The sequence below is a fragment of the Lepidochelys olivacea genome, assembly GCF_965140295.1.
Source record: "Lepidochelys olivacea isolate rLepOli2 genome assembly, chromosome: 1".
Classification (NCBI taxonomy): domain Eukaryota; kingdom Metazoa; phylum Chordata; order Testudines; family Cheloniidae; genus Lepidochelys; species Lepidochelys olivacea.
Genome location: NC_140411.1, coordinates 26,263,202 through 26,288,450, shown reverse-complemented (window position 1 = coordinate 26,288,450; position 25,249 = coordinate 26,263,202). Strand labels below are relative to the sequence as shown.

Below are 25,249 nucleotides of genomic sequence, written 5' to 3'. Positions count from 1 at the left end.
TTACTATTATTGTTTTTAACTACTTGATGACAGCTTGCAAAGCTCTCACTAGAATTCAGAACAGAGAAACCTTCCACTCCAGTAGCTCATTTGAGATGCCAGATGGAATTCCACCTACAGAAACGACAGCTGGGAACACATGGTGTATTATTAGCGTTTATTTAGCACCGCAGGTGCATGTGTGGCATTTAACAGACAGCAAACTGACAGATTTCTGCTTTTAGGCATTAACAGATGAAGTTAGACATAATACTGCATGTGATGATGAACAGGGGAGTGGGAGAGGAGGATGAGAATGAGACGAGCACCAGTTAGAAAGTATGATGTGATTTTATTGCTATGTATGGGTCCATTCAGTGTCACAACCAGTACTAGGGGTCAACAGTGGGGACTAAACCTAGGACCTTCAAGTGTAAAAGTAGTTCTGCCACTTCAGCTACAGCCTTAATTCCTCTAGCTGAGAGCTATAGTAGACTCTTATCTGTGGACCAGCCACTATAAGGCCACATGCACTTTAGCCATTTATTAGTGTAATATGTTAAAATATTGTCCTGTGTCTAGAATAAAAGGGTGGGGTGGAGGTCTGTATAAGGAGAGTCACACACCAAGCACGTATCTTTCTTCTTCCCAGTGGATCATTCTAGAACATCTTCATGTACACACACACACACAAATTGTCTATGAATGCCACTGAGGAACCTTGTGTTGAAACATTAAGTCGTTATCCCACATAGCTGCCTCGTGAGAAAACAACAGAGTCAACATATACAGGCCTCAGGAAAACCCATTCTCCCAGGGACAAAGAGAAATTTTAGCTTGGTGAGAGGGGCTGGAGATGCTTCTATTTCTCTGGAAGGGAGGAGGGAGAACAGCCAACAAAAAACCATCATTTCTTTAACCAGACAGGAGCAGAGCAGTTGGAGCTGCAACATTTTTTCCCCAAGGCGGGGGGACTAGGTCGAGCTTTCCCTGCTCCTAAACTGGGGAGAAGGTGCTCCTCCCTTGTTCTGTCTCTCCCTATCACACGGCTCCTCTCTCTCAGTCCGTCTCTTTCTCATTCTTTCCCCTCGTTTCTCTCCCTCTCGTATTTTCTCCCCTACAAATATGCTGCTCCCTTCTCAGAAACAGAGTTTCTCTTCCGCTGTATGTTGGAGGCCTGTGTCATTTTATTGATCTCATGCATGGTTGTGTTCCCTGTGTGCTTTAAGACGGTGTATATGCAAGATGGATAGTCTTCTGGGGAGACAGGAGTTCTTGGTAACACTTGACAGCATCCCATCTCTTGATCATATTTTGTAAATTAATATTCAGTAAACACTGTTGTTTTTCTAAGTCGCCACCACATTCTTTAATACCATTGTTCAAAACAAAGGAAGCACTGAACAATGTTAGTTAAAGTTTCCTCATAACTGGTTAAATTTATACTTGGGTTCCTTCTGCCTTTTGGCAGGTGCTTTTAAAAACACTAACTACAATTAAAATAATCTGTTGGTAACTGTGGGTGTACAAATCAATGCCTGGATTAACAAGCTTGGTGAGTTTGTCTTTGGGGATTTTGAGAAAAGCAAATGTGCAATACTCAGCCATCATAACATGTAAATTCCTTTGTGGATCCTGGCCATAGGCAACTTTTCTATTCAGAGTTTTAGAGCCCTTTTAATGATTAAGAAATTGGTTTAATTCGTGATTTAACTCAGCTGCCCATCTTTGTTAATCTGAGATGATGAATTTCTGCACTTTGACAACCAAAACTGTCACTCTGGTAAATAGAGCCTGACAATGTCTGAGAGTGAAATTCCTCAGTGCAGAAGCCCAACAAAAGGCCTTTAGGTTGTTTAAGTGAAAGGTAATTAGTACATAAGACTTGCACTGGACCCCTGTACCACAGTGAATTTCACCCTTGGGCCTACGTTCTGCAAATGGATCCACGTGGGTGCATTCCTGTGTCCACACAGATCCATTTTCAGGAAGCATCCCTTAGTAAACTGCCAGGAAAATCCATTTAGGCAGGGCTCCCCACCTGGGTAATAAATCTCCTCGTTTGGCTTTCAGTTTTTATAATCAAGGGACCATAAACGTTACCGCTAATGTAAAGAAACTCACAAATATTAACAGGCAAGTTTTGGTAAGTGTATGCTAATTATTTGCATCCCAGGCATAGCCTAACTAGATGGCGCCATTAACTGGTATAAGTCAAACATTAAGCCTTGCCACACTTTCTCTTGGTTTATAAAGGTCAAATGTTATCCTCATTCTTTCCCTTTAGACAGCAGTGCTGGAAAAGGAGGCACACTACAGAAAGTTACTCAGTGCACTCAGCACTCATTCCTCTACTTTCCCGGTTGTTCCTAAGCATACATCACCACCACAGCAGCATGTGTAAAGGAGCTGCCAAACAAAGGGTGATTAAGACAACTAAGCACAAGCTGGCTGTGAAGGGAAGAGGAGCCATGGCTCTGCCCTTGTGTCCAATAATGCCACTGCTCACACTAGTCTGGAGCTATCACTTATGGAAAGCAAGGACTGTGCTGTTGTTGTCTGGACTTTGTACAGTGATGCAAGCAAGAGGCGGTTTAGAGAAGGGGGACAGCTCTTTGTATACTCCCCCCCATATTTCCCTGGGAAACTTTGCAGGACTGGCCATAATCTGACCCTTTACTTTAAAAAAAAATTATTCAAGAACATCAGACTGATTAAGGAGTAAGTGTCATTTTCTGGTGCTAGCACGGCTGAGAGCATTATAGAGAGCTGGGGGGAAACAGAGAAAAAGAATGCTCAATAAATCAAAGCTTTAGATAAAAATCAGATGTAGAAAAATCTGAAAACCAACTGGATGATGTAATGTGCCAGACCACTTCCATTATTTTTTTTTAGCTGCAGTATCTGAGGGACTGATTTATGAGGAAAGAGGAAGAGCTAAATATGCACAGCTGGGCCAAATGATGACTATAGGGCAGTAATGGGCAACCTGCGGCCCGTCAGGGTAATCCGCTGGCGGGCCGCGAGACAGTTTGTTTACGTTGACCGTCCGCAGGCATGGCCACCCATAGCTCCCAGTGGCTGCCGTTCGCTGTCCCTGGCCAATGGGAGCTGTGGGAGGCAGCGGCCAGCACGTTTGTCACAACAAACTGTCTCGCGACCTGCCAGTGGATTACCCTGACAGGCCGCAGGTTGCCCACCACTGCTATAGGGGATAATAACCATGTAACTGAAGGATGCAAACATGAAGGAAGGAGAGGAATAGTTTATGGTGCAACAAAACGTTTGGGGAGGGTGGGGGATGTCATCATGACAGTGAGAACCACGAGAACATGGAGGAATCTTCCAAGAAAACTGCTGGAAGCCTCATTTCTTGGGTCATTTAAAATTGGCAGGACAAAGCACAAGGAACTACACCATCGGGAAAAATCCGAGAGGCAGGGATTGGAGAGCTGACCTAACTTTGAAAGTCTTTTCTCTCTCTGATTTGAGTTGGCTTGTGTGCTCAGTGGAGCCAGCCACTGCTGATCATATGAGTAAACCGCATGCCAGACTCATACATGTTTAAATTTGTACTTTGTCCCACCTTTTTCTTTCTCTACAAATTTTACAGATGGCAGGTGTACTGTACTTATAGCAAAACTTGAAAGGAGAGTCTAAGGAAGACAGTAATAGTTTGGCTCTTTCAAAGTCATCAGTGTCTCCTTTGCTTCTAATTGCTTGTGCATTAGAAATACCTTGAAAACAGACAAACAAATAGATTTAGTTAGGAATACCTTTGGCACAGATAAATAGATCTTCATCCTCAGGCGGAAAGCCTATTTGTGCGAGGCCATTTCATGGGTGACATTTATTGTTCCCATCCACCTTTTTATTAATAGTGACCGAGAGGTTTCTTGTTGTTTTTAAATGGCGTCAAGATGCTAAGAGAAAAGTAACATAGATGAGTCACCTGAGCTCTCAGCCCAGAACTCTCCATGATCACTACCTTTCCCCCATGCCATCTGTGACACCATTTTAAGGAGATATTCCCATCTCATTGTGTGACTCCTTGTGCAATAGGGGAGTTGTAAGGGCATCACCTAGAGTATATTTATGCAACCGTGTAGAAAATACTAGAAAGTTAACTAATATGTTAGAAAGTGTTGGAAATAAGGATGACTGTTCTGTTTTACTGATAAAAGTAGTACAAGATAATCATCAAAACAATCAGGCTAATATATTAGATTAATTACATTGCACAACTGTGAAACTACAAAAATTGTGATTTCTGCAATTTAGCATGTTAAGTGGAAAGGAAACCAGGGTTTTTTTCTGTGCGCGTGGGGGGGGGTGTTGTTTTTAAATATGAGGTGGCTATTTGAAATGAACGTCTTTTAATTTAGTATCTCACTTGAACAATGATCTCAACTCCACTCTCTCCTAATAGAGTTTCAGAGGGATCATACCTTAATGTTGTTAAATATAATGGAACTGAGGGAGGGAGACTGACAGGACTGGACTGTTTGCAAAGAACAAGGTTTTTAAATAATCCTCCTCCTGTCTGTAAATGCTCTGTTTTTGAGGGCTCCACAGCTGTCAACTCCAGTCTTTCCCTTCTGAGTATGTTGCTTATATGTTTACGCGAGGTCCTTCAGCGTCCCTGCTGCAGCCTGCACAGTGAAGGCTGCAATGGAGATCTGCCTCTTTACTTCTTCCCAGGCTTTGCGCTGATCTGCTTTGTTTCCAATATCAAACATAGCATCGTAGATCCCTGGAAATGACTCTCCAGCATACTTGTTGTGGCTGCTTGGAGCAAAAATAATGTGTCTGTGGGGAAAGAGAAAAAAATACTGCACATTATGACAATAGAACAAATGTTTATTTTCTGAATAAATCCTCATCCAATGAATATATCAGCTGTCAAAGCGAATCCTTAGTATCAGGAATGCACATAAATAGGGTTCTTTTAGCAATGACACTATACTATATAAAGCAAAAAACCAAACAACTAAAATTCCCATTTCTCCCCCAGATATCTTCTAAGCACACCTACGAACATGCTAAATTAGTCCATGTGAATGCCAGTGTCCTGGAGGAGTGGCGACATGGATTATAAACGTTTTTTTCTTTCCCAATGTTTTTGATTAAAGGAAAAAAACAACCAACCATGGTTTCTGGCCCTGAAGAGTACTTTGAGTTAGGAAGGCTGACGCTTAAAGCGTCAGTAAACTGGCCTTGACAGATATTTATTCAGGAGTTGTTAAAAGTACAACGATTGTCAATATTAATGTCTGTTTTCTCTTGCTAGGCTGCTTTTTTCAGGAAAGGTGAATGTTCTGCACTATGCTGGAGTGAGAGAAGGATACAGAAGGTTCAACTAGTCTGCCCACAAAACAAGATTCAATGGTTTGGTTAAAATGTTAGAGACCAGCAAATCTATTTTCCTACTACTGCAGTGATGGTCTTTCACTATATTTTGTACCACTATGATCAGTCTAAGGTTAACTGTTCCATGTGTTAGGGCACCCCCCCCCTTTTTTTTTTAGGAGAATGTTAGGGCTTGATTCTACATTGCTTTGAGGTTTTGGATTGGACTTTAATGGGAACAGGATCAAATGCTCACGACCTGATCCAAAGCCCACTGAAATCAGTGAAAATACTCCTGTTAACTTTAATGGCCTTTGGATCAGGTCCTTATACAATATCACTGAATTTTATCCTAATATTCAGACTAATTTTTCCCTTTCTTTTTCTTACCCTATTATTCTTAGTTATGCCCCCTTTTCCCGTGCTAAATAATACTTTTCCATTCTTGTTCACACTCTGCAGATACCTGTAAATCATAAATGGTTGACATTTCTTAGAGTTATTAGGCAAAAAACAAGTAAAGTTTGTTTTAGATAACGTTTTCCTACCTGTAGAATGGCCTGCCAGGTAAACCAAGAGGATCAATAAAAGCCCTTTCTAAAAACATGAGCTGATCATTCGACGATCTTACAGCGATTGGGCTGAAAAGAAAGCAACAGAGGACTATCTTAGCCTCAGAGTACTTTGAACATGTGCATCCTGTATTAAAACTTTCACAGCTTCAGATTTACAATACATATCTAAACACAGCTTGTAGAATTTAATGAGTCTAACACCTGTGAAGCCAATCACAGAAATCAACGGACCTATATCAATCTACCCTGAGGATCTGGCACATAATGCGAAGGTTCTGTAAGGCTGTTCTTAGGTGCTAAGGAATGTGCTGTAAGAAGGAATGGATAATTAAATACTTTCTCCCAAGCTGCCCCTTATATCTGAAACTCTCTCCCAGTGTCATGTTCAAGACAACCACTCCCTCGCCATACAATTCTTTTTTAATACTCATTTCTTCCATGAAGCCTGTCAAAGTCAAGCAACTTCAGTAAAAATGCAGGTATTTTTATATGTAAAAAACCTCTGCATTTTTTAAAAAAGGAACTTTGCAATGTTAGAATAATTTTTGGGCTGGTCCTTGAATTGTGTTGCCTGAATTGTTCTGTGTGCTTGTTTAAATGTAAGTTTGTAGGAGCAGAGATTATGTGTACCTGTGTGTTTTGTACAGCGCCAAGCACTCTACTGATGCGTGACAAATAATAAATAATGTATTTACCAATGGGACTGGAAACCCGTGTACAGTGTGACATACTGCTGAGCTTTGCAGCAGAATCACTAGGGCAAAATCTCAGCTCCATTAGTGTAAATCTGGAGTAACTCCACCGTCATCAGTTCCAAATTCACACCAGTATAAACAAAAGCAGAATTTGGTCATGGCTTAAGTTCAACTAAAATTCTGTTAATGTAATTGCTCTTGAACTGAGGTATCCCATTTGATATTGTGTTGGAACATTCAACAACACATAGAAAACTATTTGCCATATGGAATGATTCATAATTATAATAATTAGCGTTCTGATCTTAAAAAAAGACACCAAGCATTTTTTTTAAAAATGCTGAAACAAAGTTTAGGTAGAGTTCATTGGTTTGTACTGATGTATTTCAGTGATTCAGAAAAAAAACAAAAACCAACCAACCAGCTAAATAAAAACAATCCAGCCATTTACAAAGGGTGAATCTTAAAGTGTAAGCCTTATAACTGATAACTAACAGAAATTCATGTTCCTAGGGTTAGGGAGAGGTGCTACAAAAATCAAAATAAGAAAGAAAAGAGAGAACTAAGAAAGCTGCAACATTTTTATGTGCAAATGGGATGTAAAAGAAACAGCTGACCAATTACACCCAGCTTTAATATTGGGCCCAGATCCTCAGCGGGCATACATCAGCATGCTGCGTTGAAATCAACAGCCTTTTAGAGTTAGTATCTTGCATCTTTAGCCCTGTGAGCAGTCCTGGTACTAAAGAGATGATAATCACACAAATTCGTATAAATAAGTCAAATGCTGTAATTTATTTAAATTCAGAACAGCCACCATTAAAAGGCCAACAACTATCTATTCTGGATCTGCTTCTCATTTGCAGTAAGGCCCCGTTTCACCACTCTGGCTGTGGGTCAGAAAATGAGACCATGAGTGGCAGAAAGGGACATTAGTGTAAACGAGAATCTGGCACTATAAGTGTAACAGAAGACTTTAACGGTGACCTGATTATTATAACCCTTAAAGGGACATAATTGGTACAACCCTCACGCCCATTAGTGGGCACTTGTTAATGAGATAGTTTATATAAGTGCTCATAGCATGAGTGAAGGCTGCCCCATTAGGCCTGACAAATTTAACTATTTGGATGGCTAAGGAACCTGTAGAACTTACTTATTGATGTCTACTTGCTGCAGTCTCCTGTGAAAGTCAATGGCAGCTTCTGTAAAATTCTTTGCAGCAGAAAAGAGAGAGTCTGCAGAGATGGGGAAGGAAGAGCTTAACCTTGAGTTCTGTTTAGCTTTTGGCAATGAACCAACATGATCATGTTAATTCTCATAGCACAAATGGCAAACTGAAGTGTGTGTATGTGTGTACAGTTCAGACACTCAAACAGCAAAAATGTCCTCACTATCACATGATTGCACATGCCCGCTGACAGAGCTCACATGAAGATGTGGGAGAGGTTTTGTTTTTGTGTTGGGTTATCTGAAGAATTATTTACCAAAATAAATAAGGCCTAGTCCACACACGGATTTTGTACCAGTATAATTATACCAGAACCAGTCCAAGTGTGAGCACAGTTATAAAGGTGCCTTATGCCAATATAGAGTATTTCCCTTCTTGTACAGGTGAGTCATTTTGGCACTACAAATGTATTCCTTGCATTTTATCAGCAAGAGTTTAATTGGTGCAAAGCACTGCAGTCGCTCCTATTACTTGCACTAATTTGGCTTTATGGGATGCATTGCAGCTTGGGTAGCGTATATTTGTATCTCCAAACATTGCAACCAGGAGGGGCATTGGGGTATGGAAACTGCCTGCCCAGGTGGTGACTCCTTTTCCATCCCACAGAAATGCCCATCTATGAGTCTGCAGGGTGAAATCCTGGCTCCACTGAAGATAGGCAAAGGGCAATGCAGGACAGGATTTAAGATTCCTTGGGCATGGTGCTTAATTTAAGCAGGAGACGGTTGCTGGCAGTGGGTTTTTTTCCTGTGAGGGACCCTCAGTATTTCCAACCCCAAGAGTTCAAAAATCTTGAGTCAGCCCCCACAATCATGAGATTTTAAAACCAATCATGAGGGTTGGGTTTTTTTGAGCAATCAATCTTGTAATCACTTTGTTTTCTGGTGTTCGAGCTTTTAGGAGTAGCTTTTTCAAGATTTCTCAGCAACCATCAGGGCTAGAGACTTACTTTTTATTTCAAATGAAAGTTGAGATTTCCCCCATTGTCATGTGATGACAGCAAATGGAGCTTTGAGAAAAACGCCAAATATAATGAGACCCATGATAAAAACCACAAGAATTGGCCACTCAACTTTGTAATTCATTCCCCCTGATTTGTTGAGATTAGCGTACAATTGTTGACCTTCAGGGCCACAGTGCAAAGCCCACTTATTTCTCTGGACGTCTGGCTATGGATAGTGACCTGTAGAGAATGGGGGTTTGTTTATTCATTTGCTCTGATTGTATGGTTGCATTTCGTAATGGGGGCTGGGCCTTTTGTATTATTAGAGGTTTATTTTAACAGATATTCAAAAGGGTCTAGTGCACATGGTTGCTTTTTAAAAAAATCAAAATAAAATCATTATTTTAATTAGATTGTAATCTTCTTGGGGGCAGGGACTAGTTTTGTTCTGTTTGTACAGGACCTAGCATAATGGTTCATGACTGGGGATCCTACATGCTATCACGATACAGATAATAATAATAAGAGGAAGGGTCTGGTGGAGGGCGGTACATACCAAGCGACACACTGTATGTCATCAGTTCCATTTGATGATTCTTTGACAAATTATAGATGACTTGAGCATAGTTTCTTAAAGCCTCTGCGTAATCTCTGCAGTCAAAGGGAAGGACCACGGAGTTGGCCAGTTCAAATACCAGCCCACCTCGTACCTGTGCCACTGTCAGGTGATTCTTAAAAGTCGGATCATAAAATCTCTCCACAATCTCATAGGTCTCATAGACACTGTGGTAAACTGGGTAGCCACTGTATTTTTCCACTCTCTGAAAAAAAAAAAAAAAGAATGAAAAAATGTGTTACTTATAATGCTGGTTGGGACAGCTTGACTATGCTGCAAAACATTCCCTTTTCTGTGGCTGGGTCACAGCAATCCTCTTTGTTCATATTTTCAATACTCCTCTTCATAGGGGAAGACCTTGCTTAATAGACTGTGACTTGTTATCTTATTGTAATTGCGCATGTCTCTCAATGTGGACACAGAAAGAATCAAAGCCATCATGATTGTAAAAAAAATCACTTCAGCATTCAAAGCTTTCTTAGAGCAACTGGTCATAAACAATTCTGTGTCATTACCCTATCATTTACTTTGAACTAAATGCCTTTATGTTTCCGTTGGTTCATGCCAAGTTCACAGTTATTATTATCACTATGTATGAATTATTGCAGTAACATCCAGGCACCCCAGTCCTGGAGCAGGATCCCATTGTGCTAGGCTCTGTACAAACAGAGAACAAAAAAGGCAGTCCCAGATCCAAAGAGCTTATAATTGTTGAATCCCAGCTGATGGTATTCAGTGGGTTATGAGGGACAGTGATGAGATGGTGTGATGACAGACTTACCCAGTTTTTGCTGTAACGTGCTCTGCCTGAAGCAATGCCAAGCCGCTGAAAAAAGACTTCAAAGTCATTGCCAGAACCCAGCTTATTTATTCTTTTGACAAGAAAAGGGAACAAATCTTGAGTAAAGTATCTAAGTACAATTTTTAGTACGTTTCAAAGCACCATATTAATAAACTCCCCACTCCTGTCTCTTGCCTATTTCACCCCATTCCAGGGCATTCCCCACCACACTCTTCCTCCAAACATCTCCTTAACATAATCTCTGTCATTCCTGAGTCGCCTATCACCCACCATGTGCATCTCCTAGCAACTCTGCTGTTCACAGTGGGCCAGACTCATCACATGGAACTCAGTGGAGTTACTGCAAGGAAGAATTTGGCTCCAAATCCACTTCCTTATTCTCACTCACTTAGGAGCCTCTCTGACATGGAGTCTCTACTGAACCCTGGTCAATCCCTGCCTCTCATCTGACAGGTCTAGGGGAATCGACCCATCACCCAGCACCTCTTAGTCATGACTTAACAGGATCAGCATTATATGTTATGAGGGGCAATCCCTGAAGATCTGAAGGGCGATATTGCTACAAAAAGCAGCCCTGACCCATTCTCACCCAGACAAAGTGTCTTCTTTAGGCTACAGAATCTAAGGCTTTCCATGTGGTTGGCAGTAAAGGGTAGGGGATGATGCTGTATTGGCCCAATCCACCTCCCCCTAACTTCTGGGCTTTTTCCATTTGAGAAAAGATTTCTATTCCTACTCAGCTAGCTGCAGAGACCTTTACCGAGAAGATTATGGGGGGCTCTAGGGCTTGAGCTCGCCTTTCAGAGAGGCACAAAGAAAGGATGAAGTGAGAAAGATGAAAAATTGTTGATGTGACCAGACTGAAGAAAACCATACAAAACAAAACACCAGCTCCAAAAAATTCTGGCTAGTTTTACTTCCTCCAGGCACTGAATAAAATGCAGAGTCCAAGGACTGCTAAACCTATAACAATAAGGATCACTGTTTCTTTTCACACACTAGTTATGCTTTCTCGGAAAAAAGACTAAAATGACAATAAAATGCTGCTTCCTACTTCTAAACATAGAACACTTACACTTAGCTCTGACTTCAACCCCAGATGGGCTATGTTGTAATTGACACCATACCCACAAATATTTTGGAAGCAGATAATCCCATTTTAGCTGTGGTTTCCTAGGGAGTTAGACGCATCCTGGAACCTATGAGGAATCGTGTGACTAAAGCCCTGCTATACTGACAATTTACTCTGTCATATGTAATTCCTCCAATTCTGAGTATGGGGACAGATCCACAGCTGGTGTAAATTATCGCAAGTCCATGGATCTTTGACAATTACACCAGTTCTGAGGATCTGCCCCACTATTTCTTTTAAGAGTTCAGCTTTCCATGTGGCTAAAAATACAAAGAAAACCTATTTTGCAACCTACACTAACTTCTGCACATACCCTTTGTCACTTACCTGGGGACATCTTTATATTCTGTTGACGGGTTTTTTTCATACCAGCTCTCATAAAGCGATTTGCCTTTAAACCCCTCATCTGGGCTTGGTATCTAGAAAAATACATTAAAAAAAAAAGACAGAGAGATACAAGTTTAAGTCTTATTGAGCAACAAATTCACAACCAGATATGACATAAAGTCGACTACTTAGAACAATGACTAAGCCACTGACTCAGGTACCATGAGCAAATCACTCAGCCTTTCTGTGCTACTTTCTACTAATTTGAAAAAAAGGTGTAAAAATAGTTACCTATCTCACAACAGTGCAGTGAGTCTTAATTATTGTTTGTGCTGTAGTTTGTGGTGCTCAGATGACAGGTGCTATAGACACACAAATATTAATAATAATTAAGCTGATGTCACGCCTCTATTTTTAGTTTGTCCTCTGATTTACTCGGCAGTTTCAACAGCTATAGGTATTTTTTTCCCTCAAGGATTGCTACATTTTTATTTCTTTGTTTAAGGAATTACTCAACAATAATAATCAGCACCGAAAAGGTATTTGCATTTACCTCTTTAGGTCAAGTTCAAGATTCTTCATGAAGTAATGTTGTGAAAGCATTTTGTCACGTATTGGCCCAGGATAGGGGTGGTGTAAGTCTAGTATTGCTCAGACATTAGCAACCAATAGGTTGTGGTATCACTAGGCCTAATCCTGTGTACTTTGCTACTGGTACACAGTTTGAGTATGGGTTATGGAATCAGGTTCATTGTTAGGTATTGGGCCAACAGATTCAAAAGTGTTCTGGGTGCTCAATCTGAGATGCCTTTGGTCTGATTGGTAGAAGTGCTGAACACGTACAGTTTCCACTGGCTTTAGTGGAAGCTGTGGGTGATCCACATCAATGAAATTTAGACCAGAACTATCTCAAGTTGGGCACCCGAAAACTGTGGCACCCACTGTAAGTAGGCTCTTTTGAAAATCTGGGCCACTGTCTTTCAGTTGTCAGCAATGACTATGTTGATTTGTGTGATGACATAGACAAACCCCACACTGGCCTGGAAAGGGTTAATGAACTGCTGTGGGCTCAGTCAGCCCTGCCCCGCTACACCTTGGAGGGAGAGGCTCAAAGGGGAGAACCCAACCTATGTGGGAACTGGATGGGAGGGAGAGCGGACTTCCTGCTCCCACTCTGTGAGAGAGGCCTGGCTGGGGCCAGGGACTGACCAGAGACTGTGCCTGGGACCAGGGACCGACCAGAGACTGTGCCAGTATGAGGGCAGGTAGCTCTGATGTGGGACTATTATTCTGATTTACTACCAGTGACTTGCTGAGTAAGATTGCTGCAGGGGGTGTCCTTCATGAGGGGATTGACAGCCAAATAAAACCCTTTATCTTTGCACCCAACTGGAGACATAGCCGTAGGTTGTTGCGAGACCAGGAGCAACCTGGTCACAAGCTGATTTTCCCCTTGCGCTACCTGCCAAGATGTGGCATATTAAATGAGAGATTCTTGGTCTAAAAGGGCAGATGGACATTCTACATGTAGAAGTCCAACCAAGTATTCCTAAATGGACATCTTGAGTTACAGATGAATAGAAAATACCAGATTAAAAAATCAATGTGGACCAGACTGGAATATCCTTACTTGTGATGCGTAGCACCTTACAGCACAAGTCATTGGGACTATTTAGGGAATAAAGTCACCGTTCTTATTTTTGTACAAATCTAAATAAGTATATGAAAGAACATAAACATAAGAACGACCACACTGGATCAGACCAAGGATCCCTCTAGCCTAGTATCCTGCCTCCTGACAGCAGCTAGTGCCAGATGCTTCAGAGGGAATGAACAGAACAGGGCAATTTTTGAGTGATCCATCCCGTTGTCCAGTCCCAGCTTCTGCAAGTAAGAGGTTTAGGGACACCTGGAGCATTGGGTTGCATCCCTGACCATCTTGGCTACTAGCCATTGATGGACCCATCCTCCATAAACTTACCTAATTCCTTTTTGAACCCAGTTATACTTTTGGCCTTCACAATATCCCCAGGCAATGAATTCTACAAGATGACTCTGTGATGTATGAAGAAATACTTCCTTTTGTTTGTTTTAACCCTGCTGCCTATTAATTTCATTGGGTGACCCCTGCTTCTTGTGTTATGTGAAGGGATAAATAACACTTCCTTATTCATAGAATCATAGAATATCAGGGTTGGAAGGGACCTCAGGAGGTCATCTAGTCCAACCCCCTGCTCAAAGCAGGACCAATCCCCAACTAAACCATCCCAGCCAGGGCTTTGTCAAGCCTGACCTTAAAAACTTCTAAGGAAGGAGATTCCACCACCTCCCTAGGTAACACATTCCAGTGTTTCACCACCCTCCTAGTGAAGAAGTTTTTCCTAATATCCAACCTAAACCTCCCCCACTGCAACTTGAGACCGTTATTCCTTGTTCTGTCATCAGCTACCACTGAGAACAGTTTAGATCCATCCTCTTTGGAACCCCCTTTCAGGTAGTTGAAAGCAGCTATCAAATCCCCCCTCATTCTTCTCTTCTGCAGACTAAACAATCCCAGTTCCCTCAGCCTCTCCTCATAACTCATGTGTTCCAGTCCCCTAATCATTTTTGTTGCCCTCCGCTGGGCAACAATTTTTCCTCTTTCCAATTTTTCCACATCCTTCTTGTAGTGTGGGGCCCAAAACTGGACACAGTACTCCAGATGAGGCCTCACCAATGTCGAATAGAGGGGAACGATCATGTCCCTCGATCTGCTGGCAGTATTCACTTTCTTCACACTATTCATGATTTTATAGACCTCGATCATACACCCCCTTAGTTGCCTCTTTTCCAAGCTGAATAGTGCCACTCGTTTTAATCTCTCCTTGTACAGAAGTTATTCCATACCCTTGATAATTTCTGTTGTCCTTTCTATATCTTTTCCAATTCTACTATATCTTTTTTGAGGTGTGGCAACAGAATTGTACACAGTATTCAAGGTGTGGGCGTACCATGGACTAATATAGTGGCATTATGATATTTTCTGTTTTATTATCTATCCCTTTCCTAATGGTTCCTAACACTCTGTTAGCCTTTTTGACTTCTGCTGCACAAAGAGAGATGTTTTCAGAAAAGTATCCACAATGACTCCTAGATCTCTTTCTTGAGGGGTAATAGTTAATTTAGACCCCATCACTGAATACGTATAGTTGGGATTATTTTTTCCCATGTGCATTACTTTGCACTTATCAACATTGGATTTTATCTGCCATTTTGTTGCTCCTTCACCCAATTTAGTGAGATCTCTTTATAACTCTTTGCAGTCAGCTTTGAACTTAACTATCTTGAGTACTCTGTATCATTTGCAACTTTGCCCACTCGCTGTTCACCCCCTTTTCCAGACCATTTATGAATATGTTGTACAGCACTGGTCCCTATACAGATCCTTTTTTGCGCGGGGGGTGGAGGGGCATTATTTGTGTCTCTCCATTGTGAAAATTGACAATTTGCTCCTACCCTTTGTTTCCTATCTTTTAACCAGTTACTGATCCATGAGAAGACCTTCCCTTTTATCCCATGACTGCTGAATTTTCTTAAGAGCCTTTGGTGAGGAACCTTATCAAAGGCTTTCTGAAAGTTCAAATAAACTATATCCACTGGATCACCCTTGTCAACATGCTTGTTGACACACTCACAAAATTCTAATAGATTGGTGAGGCATGATTTCTCTAAAAAGCCATGCTGAATTTTCCCCAACATATTCTGTTTATCTATGTGTCTAATAATTCTGTTCTTTATTATAGTTTCATCCAATTTTCCTGGTACTGAAGTTAGGCTTACCAACCTGTAACTACCAGGATTGCCTATGGAGCCTTTTTTAAAAAATTGGCATTACATTAGCTAACTGTCTTCAGGTACAGAGGCTGAGTTAAATGATAGGTTACTAGTTAGTAGTTCCGCAATTTTATCTTTGAATTTCTTCAGAACTCTTGGGAGAATACCACTTGGTCCTGATGAATTATTACTGTTTAACTTATCAATTTGTTCTAAAACTTCCTCTACTGAGACCTCAATCTGGGACAGAATAAGAGGATCACAGTCTGGCCCTATGAATATATGCTAGGTGAAATTAAAATTGGACATGTTAGAATCATAGAAGTGTAGGACTGGAAGGGACCTCAATAGGTCATCTAGTCCAGCCCCTTGCACTCAAGACAGGACCACATAATAACTACAGCATTCCTGACAGGTGTTTGTTTAAACTGTCTTCAAAACCTCCAATGATGGAGATTCCACAGCCTCCCTAGGCAATTTGTTCCAGTACTTAACTACCTTGACAGTTAGACTTTTTTTTTTTTTTTTGACTGTCCACCTTAAACCTCCTCAGTGGCAATTTAAGCCCATTGCTTCTTGTCCTATCCTCAGAGGTTAATGAGAACAATTTTTCACCCTCCTCCTAGTAACAATCTTTTATGTATTTGAAAACTGTTGTTATGTCCCCTCTCAGTCTTCTCTTCTCCAGACAAAACAAACCCAATTTTTTCAACCTCATAAATCTTGTTTTCGACATTTGGCTTTAATGTTGGCCATATCTGTCACACTGTGTTTAATGCAGCAGGCTGGAATGCCTTGAAAAGTCTTAGTGCTTAGGAAAAGTACCAGAATAGACAGATTTCACAGCACGCATGGCTGCAAAATAATTGCTGCAACTTATCTGGCATGGCTATTTGCGGGGAAGAGAGGAACGTTTAATATATATATTGATCAAAGGTATATATAAAACCTTTATTTACTCATTAGAAACTGAAATGTCATTATACTGTAGCATGCCACTGAAATTTTGAAGTTTAGCAGAATTACTTCGCAGAAGGGAAAACCTGTTCACATTAGCTGTTACTGCTGTAAATCATTCTTATAACTAGATAAGTCATGGTCTACAGATTGAAACTCTTCTAATAACGTTTCACACAAAATATTGTTAACTTGGAATAAAGGTTGCACAAGTGCATTTTTGTTTAATACAGTCATTAAAAATCAAGGAAATCCCCAGTTCAACCAACCCTAACATCCACACCAAGCTCTGTTCAAAGGTTTTACCTGCCAAACATTGTAACAGTCAAACACAGGCATCTCCACAACAAACTCCCTTTCACTTTCAACAAATGACCACCCAATTAGTACACATCCAATTCCTCACCAGTCACACTCAAGCTGCATTCAGCCAGTAAACTGTGGGACTTGAATTATATTGTGATAGTGTCTTCCAGGTGGCCTAGCTGGCCTTTTGGTCTGTAAGGCTGTGGGGTAGGGGGACCCAGACCCGCCCTCTCTACCAGGCCCCAGTCCAGGACCCTGTGCAGATCAATCCCTAAACAGGGGAGATGGGGTCTCCCTCCCAGCGGGAAGTCAAGACCCATTTCCCCGGGCTACTTCATACAAGTCTCTTCAATTTGGGGCGTGGCCCCGCTAGTCCAGTTGCCCCAAGTGCTGGAGCTTATTTGCAGCCTCTCCTTGGCAGGGGAGCCCTTACTTGGCACAAGTGGCTGCGCTGGCTGGCAGGTCACTAATCTATCCCTTTGGGCAGGCAGGCAGACAGAGCACTCCTGCTCCTAGCCAGTCAGCCTCCAGTTGAGCCAGGCTCCCTTCTTTTCTCCCCCTCCAGAAAAGCCTTGGCTGTAGGTCTAGTGGGGTGGGGCTAGCTGAACCCAAAGGTTTTATTTAACCCCTGCTGTGCCGAACACCAGTTTCTCTGCTCCCTCACACACATTTTAAGGGAAAAACTCAACATAACCTTAACTATGGAGTCACTACTGACCCCTCCATAGTACCAGTATATAAGAAATGTGAATGGGTGACATTATTAAACTGAACTCTTGATGGCCAAATACTACTCTCATGACATCTGGTCAACCACACTGGTGGCACTGAGGTAAATGAGAGTGGAATATGACCATTGAGGCCTAACTATCTGATGATGCCCATAACAGATTTTACTACTATCAACAGAAGCCCTGACAACTGTGCAGAATTTTGGCCTAAGTCTGTTTGTAATGAGAACAGTTTCACATCCAGTACAATAACCAGCTCCTATGGGTAGTTACTGTTGCTACATCAGTTGATATTTTAGTGTATCTTTACCTCTTTCGTCAAGCTGTACACCAGGCTGTACATCAGCGGAGTACAATCAATTCTCAGAGTGTAGTTTCCTGAAAGACAGGGTCAGCGTTTACAATAGAAAACCAAGTCTGCTCTGTGTTTTTGTGGAGGGAGGAGACATGTCTGTAATAAGAGGAGACACCAGGAGGAAAAGCAGGATCTCCAAAGTAGATCGGGCTGCCAGCTGTAGGCTGCTCAGTGCATTCACACTGGCTTAGGATTTGGGCTAAATTGTGCTTCAGCTAGCACAATAGCTCAGGGGTCCTGCCTTACACCCCGTGCTCACTACCCATATCACGGATAGCCACACGGGAGGGGAAGCTGACTCTACAGAGCCACTGGGAGGGATGTATAGCAGGTAGGTCCTTGGTTCTACCTCCATCTCTCCTTCCTCCCCCCAACACCATGTGTCAGATACTGTAGTTCTATGCCCAGCATAATATACTCCCTCCCCGAAGCAAGAGGGTAATTGTAACTCTGGGTCACCATCTCCCTCCCAAGCTGCTCACGGGCCAACGCAACAATGCACTTTTCTCAGGGCCCATGGCAAAGCCAGCACTGAGCCTCAAGTGAAGTTGTCTCAATTTTATCTACCTCCCACCTGCCACTGCCATAGAAACACAAGTATACACCTTCAACTGAGGAATCGGCATTGATATACGCCACCCCACGGGCTTGTAATAGTTTGGCATTTTCCTGTGGTGGGGGGAAAAAAAAACAAGTTGATTAACTTTTCCCCTCAAAATAACACTGTAAATTTTGCGATGTAGAATCTTGCAGCATTCCAAACTACCACAATCCAGTCCATACGGTACTTTTGGACTCACACGTCAGTCTTGACTCCCAGAGCACATGAATCAGTTTCTTTCAGAGCAAGGAGAACTGCACACAAGAGTTTCTGGATAAGTATTTAAAGGTGAGATTTGGGGCCCATTCCAACCAAACACAAGGTTTTGTTTAGTTAAATGGAGCAGATGCTCTGAACTACTATAGACGGCACCTCATGCCTTCTTTACGGTTAGGAACATATGAATGGCCGTACTGGATCAAACCACCTAGTTCAATATCTCATCATCTACACTGGCCATTAACAACTGCTTCAGGGAAAGTGCAAGAAATACTGCCATACACAGTTACGGGATAATCTGTCACCAAGGGAAATATCCTCCTAATCCCATTAGTCAGAGGTTTGCTTATGCCATAAATCTTGCAGTTATTTATATGCCTTCCAAAATTCTTTGCTGCTTTAATATTTACTATTACAGCTCTGCATCTGAATCTGCTAAACTTCTGGAGTCAACAGCTTCATGTCGGAATGAGTTCCACAGGCTAACTGTGTGCTATATGAAAATAAGTCATTCTATCAGTTTTGAATTTCCCACCTTTCAGTTACATTGAATGTCCCTTTGTTCTGGTGTTATGAGAAAGGGAGAACAGAAGTTCCCAATCTACCTTTTCTAGATCATTCATTATTTTGTGAACTTTTCTGACTTATAATTACCATGCCATCCAAGAGAAAACAAGGAGATTTTGCAGTAAGGAAAATTGTGGATGATAAAACAGCAAGCCAGTCATACTTCACATGCTGAAAAGAAGCTTCAGTGCAAGATTTATGGGCCTTCTTTGGAATGATTTGAGTTAGAATAGCCTTTAGCTTGACCTTGTGGGTGCTTTTAAAGTCAATGAACTAGTGTCTTCCTCTAAGTGGTTGTACAGAGACATGGTACCCTTGATTCTGAATATTATTAATGCAGATGGATTTATGACACGGGTATTCACAATCTCAGTACGAATCAGAAAGTACCTAGGGCAGCAACCAAAACAACAGATCTGATTCTGATCTCGTTTACTTCAGTGTAAATCTCAAGCAGCTCCATGGAAATCAATGGAATGACACCCATTTAAAATTGGTTTGAGAGGAGAATCAAGCCCAATATCTCCAACTTGCTGGGTCACTACTTGCAAGTATAGGTTGGTATAGTCTCAGACACACTTTGTTTTGGGATGTAGCATTGTTACTTTGGTCATACTGTGGGTAGCACAAGTGGCCTCTTCAGATGAAATTCACATTGAGGTTGCTCATTGCTAAAGCCGAGAATAATTTACTGTATTCCTGGGGAAGGGTTATTACTAGGGCCCTACCAAATTCACGGTCATGAGAAAAGTGTCACGGACCGTGAAATCTGATTCCCCCACCCCCACCCCATGAAATCTGGTCTTTTGTGTGCTTTTACCCTATACTATACAGATTTCACGGGGGAGACCAGCATTTCTCAAGTCAGGGGTCCTGACCCAAAAGGCAGTTGCGGGGGGGCTGCAAGTTTATTTTAGGGCGGTCATGGTATTGCCATCCTTACTTCCATGCTGCCTTCAGAGCTGGGTGGCAGAAGAGCAGTAGCTGTTGGCCAGGCGTCCAGCTCTGACAGCAACACCCCGCCAGCAGCAACAGAGAAGCAAGGGTGGCAATATGATACCAGGCCATCCTTACTTCTGCGCTGCTGCTGCTGGCCGCAGCTCTGCCTTCAGAGCTGGGCTCCCGGCCAGCAGCCGCCGCTCTCCAGCTGCCCAGCTCCGCAGGCAGCGCTGCCGCCAGCAGCCGCGCAGAAGTAACAGTAGCAATACCACAACCTCCCCCTATAACCACCTTGTGACAACCCCCCAACTCCTTTTTGGGTCAGGACCCCTACAATTACAACACCTTGAAATTTCAGATTTAAATAGCTGAAATCATGACATTTACGATTTTTAAAATCCTATGACCATGACATTGACCAAAACGGACCCAGAATTTGGTAGGGCCCTAGTTATTACTTGAATGTTGCGGGACTGTTTTTTGGTATTTAGCAATACAACCTTGGACACTCTCTCATGTGTTTGTGTGTATATGAACATGCCTCACTGCAGCAGGTTCCAAAAGTGGGGGAAAGATCTACCATTGTGCAGAACTCTCTTGGATCACTTATTCTTGATTTACCTCAGCCCACTCTGTAGATCCCAGCAAGCCAAATTCCTCCGCATCCCAGCTTGCAAAGATCATTGTTCTTCTGGGCCTCCATCCTACAATAATAAAAGATTTAAAGCAACAGGAGAATTACTCCAGAGAAATACACTGTGAGTGTATATTAAACTGAGAATAAATCATACCATGAGTAACAACAGTTTGGATCTCAGCTGCAAGAATGATGTGTGGTGTAAAAGGCACACTTGGGGAATCTACCCCAAAATCTTTTGTAATTTTACTCATAGTTTGCAGTATTATGCCTGATACAGACCTTTGTCTTTGCTCAGTACCTGAGGTGATTGGCATTTTCCTAAATTCAACATTTTGGTAAATAACCGGGGAAGAACTTTTGCAAAAGTGTTTTGATTTTTTACAACCAGCTCCGTTCAGTACAGACACTAAATTACTGTCCTCTTTCATTTAAATATACATCTTAGTACTTGTTCCACGTCTAGGGTCATAAAGGCTTTCCCTGACCCCCATTCTTCCCAAACACCAACTCTCAAATATCGAGAAATCCCCTGTGTGGTTTTGATAGATCCACCTCTAAACAATAATCTTTCGCTCTAAAAAGCTTTGCATGTGACTTGAAGCCATGGTAATCTGGAGCAGGATATATTGCAATGTGTTTTTATCTGTGTCTACTTTATCCAAGCTCTCCTTCATGCCACTGCTATTACTCCCGTTCCTGGTTGGCTTCACTAAACATTGTTTCCTATTACGTTCGGTAACTAGGCAGTGAAGGAAACAAAATTAACCTCTAACAGGTTTTAAATGCTGTGGTTGGGCAAAGAAAGCTACTGGAGCACAGTGTTCCGGTTATGTCAGGACCTCTGTCTCCAGGATTTCCAACTCAATAAAAGAAGACTCCACTTGTTCTGGTAGTTGACTTTTAATGGTGTTGACATTCCTCACCACCCTTAAGTATATTAGGAACCTTGTATTTTTAAACTTGTTCTCCTATTAATTTTTCACTGTGTATCCTGTACGTATTCCGGGTCCCATTCACACTGGTTTAACACTTAACTGATCCGGAAGCTATAAATGTTGTCTTCTCAGATTCTTGCTTACTCTCTTATGGCACAGTTCCATAGATTTTTAAGGCCAGGTGGTGCTACTACATGATCTAGTCTGACTTCTTCTGTGTCACAGACTGTAGAATTTTAACCAGTTACCCCGTACGTCATATTTACTTCCCAATCTTCCACACGCTGCCTGATTTTCTTCCCCAGATGAAACCTTCCATACCCATCACCATCTTGGAAACCAAGGGTGTCATAACATCAATAATTTGATTAACTCATTATAGTTAAGATAACAGTGATTAGCAGCTGCAAAGCACTGTAAAGATGAAAACTGTTATACAAGAGTTCAGTAATTTCTATAATTACATACTGTAAATCCTTGCCAAAGCAAATTTACCACACTATGAATGAAAGAGGCACGTAGGCCAAGATCCACGAACGGACTTCGGAATTGCAACGTAGAGCACGTCTGTCGGCTCAGACTCCTCCACGCAACTTAGGCTGCTGAATGCCTAACGCCCCTGGTTTGTGAATTGTTCTGGGGCTTAGGCGGGAGATACAGATTCGGGCACCTAAAATGAGGCTGCAGTGTGCATGCTCACAAGCAAAAATGTAGGCCCTGAGCAAATTTAGGCACCTACGTGGTTAGGCGGAAGCCAAGCTGCATTTTGTGGATTGCAATGATGCCTAAAAATGGGACTTAGATGCCTATATATCTTCATGGATCACACCTTTGGATACCATCATTATAGGGACTTTGAAATATCTACAATAGATAACTGAAGAGTTGACAGCAAATTCCAAATATGAAGGACTGTGGCCTTGATTTAGCAGAGCACTTAAGCCTGTATTTAACTTAAATCAACTGGGAGCAGAAATTTGACCCTTAGTTTAAGAAAAATCTTTAAATGGTTCTGTTTGCTTTATTCTTTAGTCACATACCTTCCTTCTTCAATTTCCCATAACTTCTCACAATCTCATGAACCACAGCTGCCCCGCTCTGAGGATCAATTCCACCAAAGACCCAGGAGTCACGGTGGCCTCCCAGGATGACGTATCTGTCTGGAGAAATTAATCAGAGGGGTTTATTTGGAGGATCTCTTTCCTGCAGTAATAGTGTCAATGGAGAGTAGCGATGTAGTCTATGTAGGTTTGCAGGCAACAAATACATCACTTTAATAGTTTACTTCACGAATGGCAGGAGCCACTGTAAATCTCTTTAGAAAAAAATTACAGGCAAGTTTGTCGCTGAACTGCAGCTGGTTTGTGGCTTATTTATATTTGCATCTGTAGAAGTTCTAAACTTAGTAGCACTTTAACTCCAAAAGATGTTTATAACAGACACCATAACAATAATTAGTTCCAACTGTAGTCTACATTTTTAAAGTTGTTGCGATTATTAACCCCTTTTTTCTGACATGCATCATTTTCCAAAATATTCATCATTTGGGCTTTTGATTTTCTATGCTGTCTTTGCCTGAAGTTTAATCAAGTCACATGAACAAGCAAACAAAAACTGTACAAACCACCAACTCTAAAATAAAACTGCACACATTTAAAAACTGTATCAAAACCAATAACCTTCTGGGTTTCTATTTATCCTCATTATTCTGTTTCAAATCCCTCCTTAAAACTTTCCTTTGCTATGACAGACACTCCATCATACACCTTATTATGGTGCATTTGATGGTCAAAACTGGCCCAGTATTTACATTTTTACATCCTGAGTGCTCTTAACTCAACAAGTTTTAAAGACACTGAAGTAGTATTTTCTTGCCCTAGGTGATAGGTACATTACAATGAGGGTTAACCAAGTCACAATGGAAGATGCAGTTGACATGATATGGCACTGAAGAAAGAATAAATCCTACTGTCTTGCTTGATGTTGTTACAATTGTGCTTCAGTCCAGAAATGGCTGTATTGTGGTTGCGGATGAAGAGATCTTACTATCCTATAAATATCTGAAAACCAGCTTAGGGGCTTTCAGATCACGTTGGATAAAAGATGCCATAATATAGTACACATAAGCCATTAAGGGGTGAAGCAATTTCATTGGCAAGAACATGAATGTCTTTTCAAACTCGTAAAGATCTAAACTTCCATTTATTATTAAATTCCCACAACTCTCTTATTAAAAAAAATCCATTAGAGAATGTACTTGCAATATTGCTTGCCTGGACGCAAATGTTTATGTCTAGGTTACGTTCCCCTTGGAAAACCAGTTTTTACAGTGAAAGTGCTGACATAACCTAAACTGTGTGAGTGCTCCTGCAGGAAATCCCCAATGTGTACAAACAGACGTGCTCACCAAGTAGAATATAGAGAAAACCCTCTTCCACGTCCTCTCTTTTTAATTACTATGCTTAATTAGGTGTATCTGCAGTTCCCTGCACCCACAGATAATTTATAAGACAAATGGCTTTACCTGGTTCTGTTGCTCCTCTGATGGTACCGATCACGTTGTAAATTCTTGTCACTTTATTGCTACTGTGAATGTGCATTTTGACCTTCCTAATGCATTGGAAAGCAAATGTAAAGAGAGAACTCATCAGATCACTTAATAAAACATTATATGCTTTAAAAATGCATAAGGTATATATTGTTTATAGTAAGAGATTAAGGGCAGAATTTTGCTCTCACTTAAACAAATGTAAATCTGGGAAAAGTCCACTGAAGTTGCACCAGCTTTATATTATTGAAATTGAGGACACAATTTGGCATTGGAAAGTTACCTAATCACATTGTTGGTGCATGACTTATATTGGTAACGTGCTATTTATATTGATTGCTGCTATGATTTATACTGGCAACAGACTAAAAGCTCTGACCTTAAAATGATGTTCTGTTAGCAGCTGATTTTTAAAGTTGGGAGGGAGAAAGGAAAACTAACATATTTTATAAATATTTTGTTAAAAATATAGAGGTTGGTTCCTCTGTCATTTAGCCAGTGTAACTCCGGGGTAACACCACTGCAGAGAATGGAATCACAGGGGCGGGAGTCAGTGGGGCATCAGGCCCACCCAGAACATCAGGACACATTCTAAGTTGTAACATAGAATCATAGAATATCAGGGTTGGAAGGGACCTCAGGAGGTCATCTAGTCCAACGCCCAGCTCAAAGCAGGACCAATCCCCAATTAAATCATCCCAGCCAGGGCTTTGTCAAGCCTGACCTTGAAAACTTCTAAGGAAGGAGATTCTACCACCTCCCTAGGTAACGCATTCCAGTGTTTCACCACCCTCCTAGTCAAAAAGTTTTTCCTAATATCCAACCTAAACCTCCCGCACTGCAACTTGAGACCATTATTCCTTGTCCTGTCCTCTTCTACCACTGAGAATAGTCTAGAACCATCCTCTCTGGAACCACCTCTCAGGTAGTTGAAAGCAGCTATCAAATGCCCCCTCATTCTTCTCTTCTGCAGACTAAACAATCCCAGT

At 41.5% G+C, this 25,249-nt stretch overlaps 1 protein-coding gene across 4 annotated transcripts in view; it reads right to left on the bottom strand.

Annotated features, from left to right (window-relative positions):
• Nucleotides 1-143: 143 nt before the first annotated feature.
• LOC311526286 (glutamate carboxypeptidase 2-like) overlaps nucleotides 144-25,249 on the bottom strand; it is a 61,324-nt gene continuing 36,218 nt past the window's right edge. For 3 of the 4 annotated variants that reach the window (XM_084639160.1, XM_084639159.1, XM_084639158.1), the window contains 11 exons: nucleotides 24,237-24,322; nucleotides 22,753-22,872; nucleotides 20,759-20,841; nucleotides 18,417-18,480; nucleotides 17,767-17,834; nucleotides 11,650-11,741; nucleotides 10,170-10,260; nucleotides 9,329-9,593; nucleotides 7,755-7,836; nucleotides 5,877-5,969; nucleotides 144-4,788 (listed from right to left, as the gene is read on the bottom strand). In XM_084639160.1, the coding sequence (XP_084495286.1) occupies nucleotides 4,599-4,788; nucleotides 5,877-5,969; nucleotides 7,755-7,836; nucleotides 9,329-9,593; nucleotides 10,170-10,260; nucleotides 11,650-11,741; nucleotides 17,767-17,834; nucleotides 18,417-18,480; nucleotides 20,759-20,841; nucleotides 22,753-22,872; nucleotides 24,237-24,322 (1,234 nt within the window). In that variant the 3' untranslated portion in view covers nucleotides 144-4,598. The remainder of the gene's footprint in view (nucleotides 4,789-5,876; nucleotides 5,970-7,754; nucleotides 7,837-9,328; nucleotides 9,594-10,169; nucleotides 10,261-11,649; nucleotides 11,742-17,766; nucleotides 17,835-18,416; nucleotides 18,481-20,758; nucleotides 20,842-22,752; nucleotides 22,873-24,236; nucleotides 24,323-25,249) is intronic. The other variant, XR_014712984.1, reaches the window with a different exon arrangement.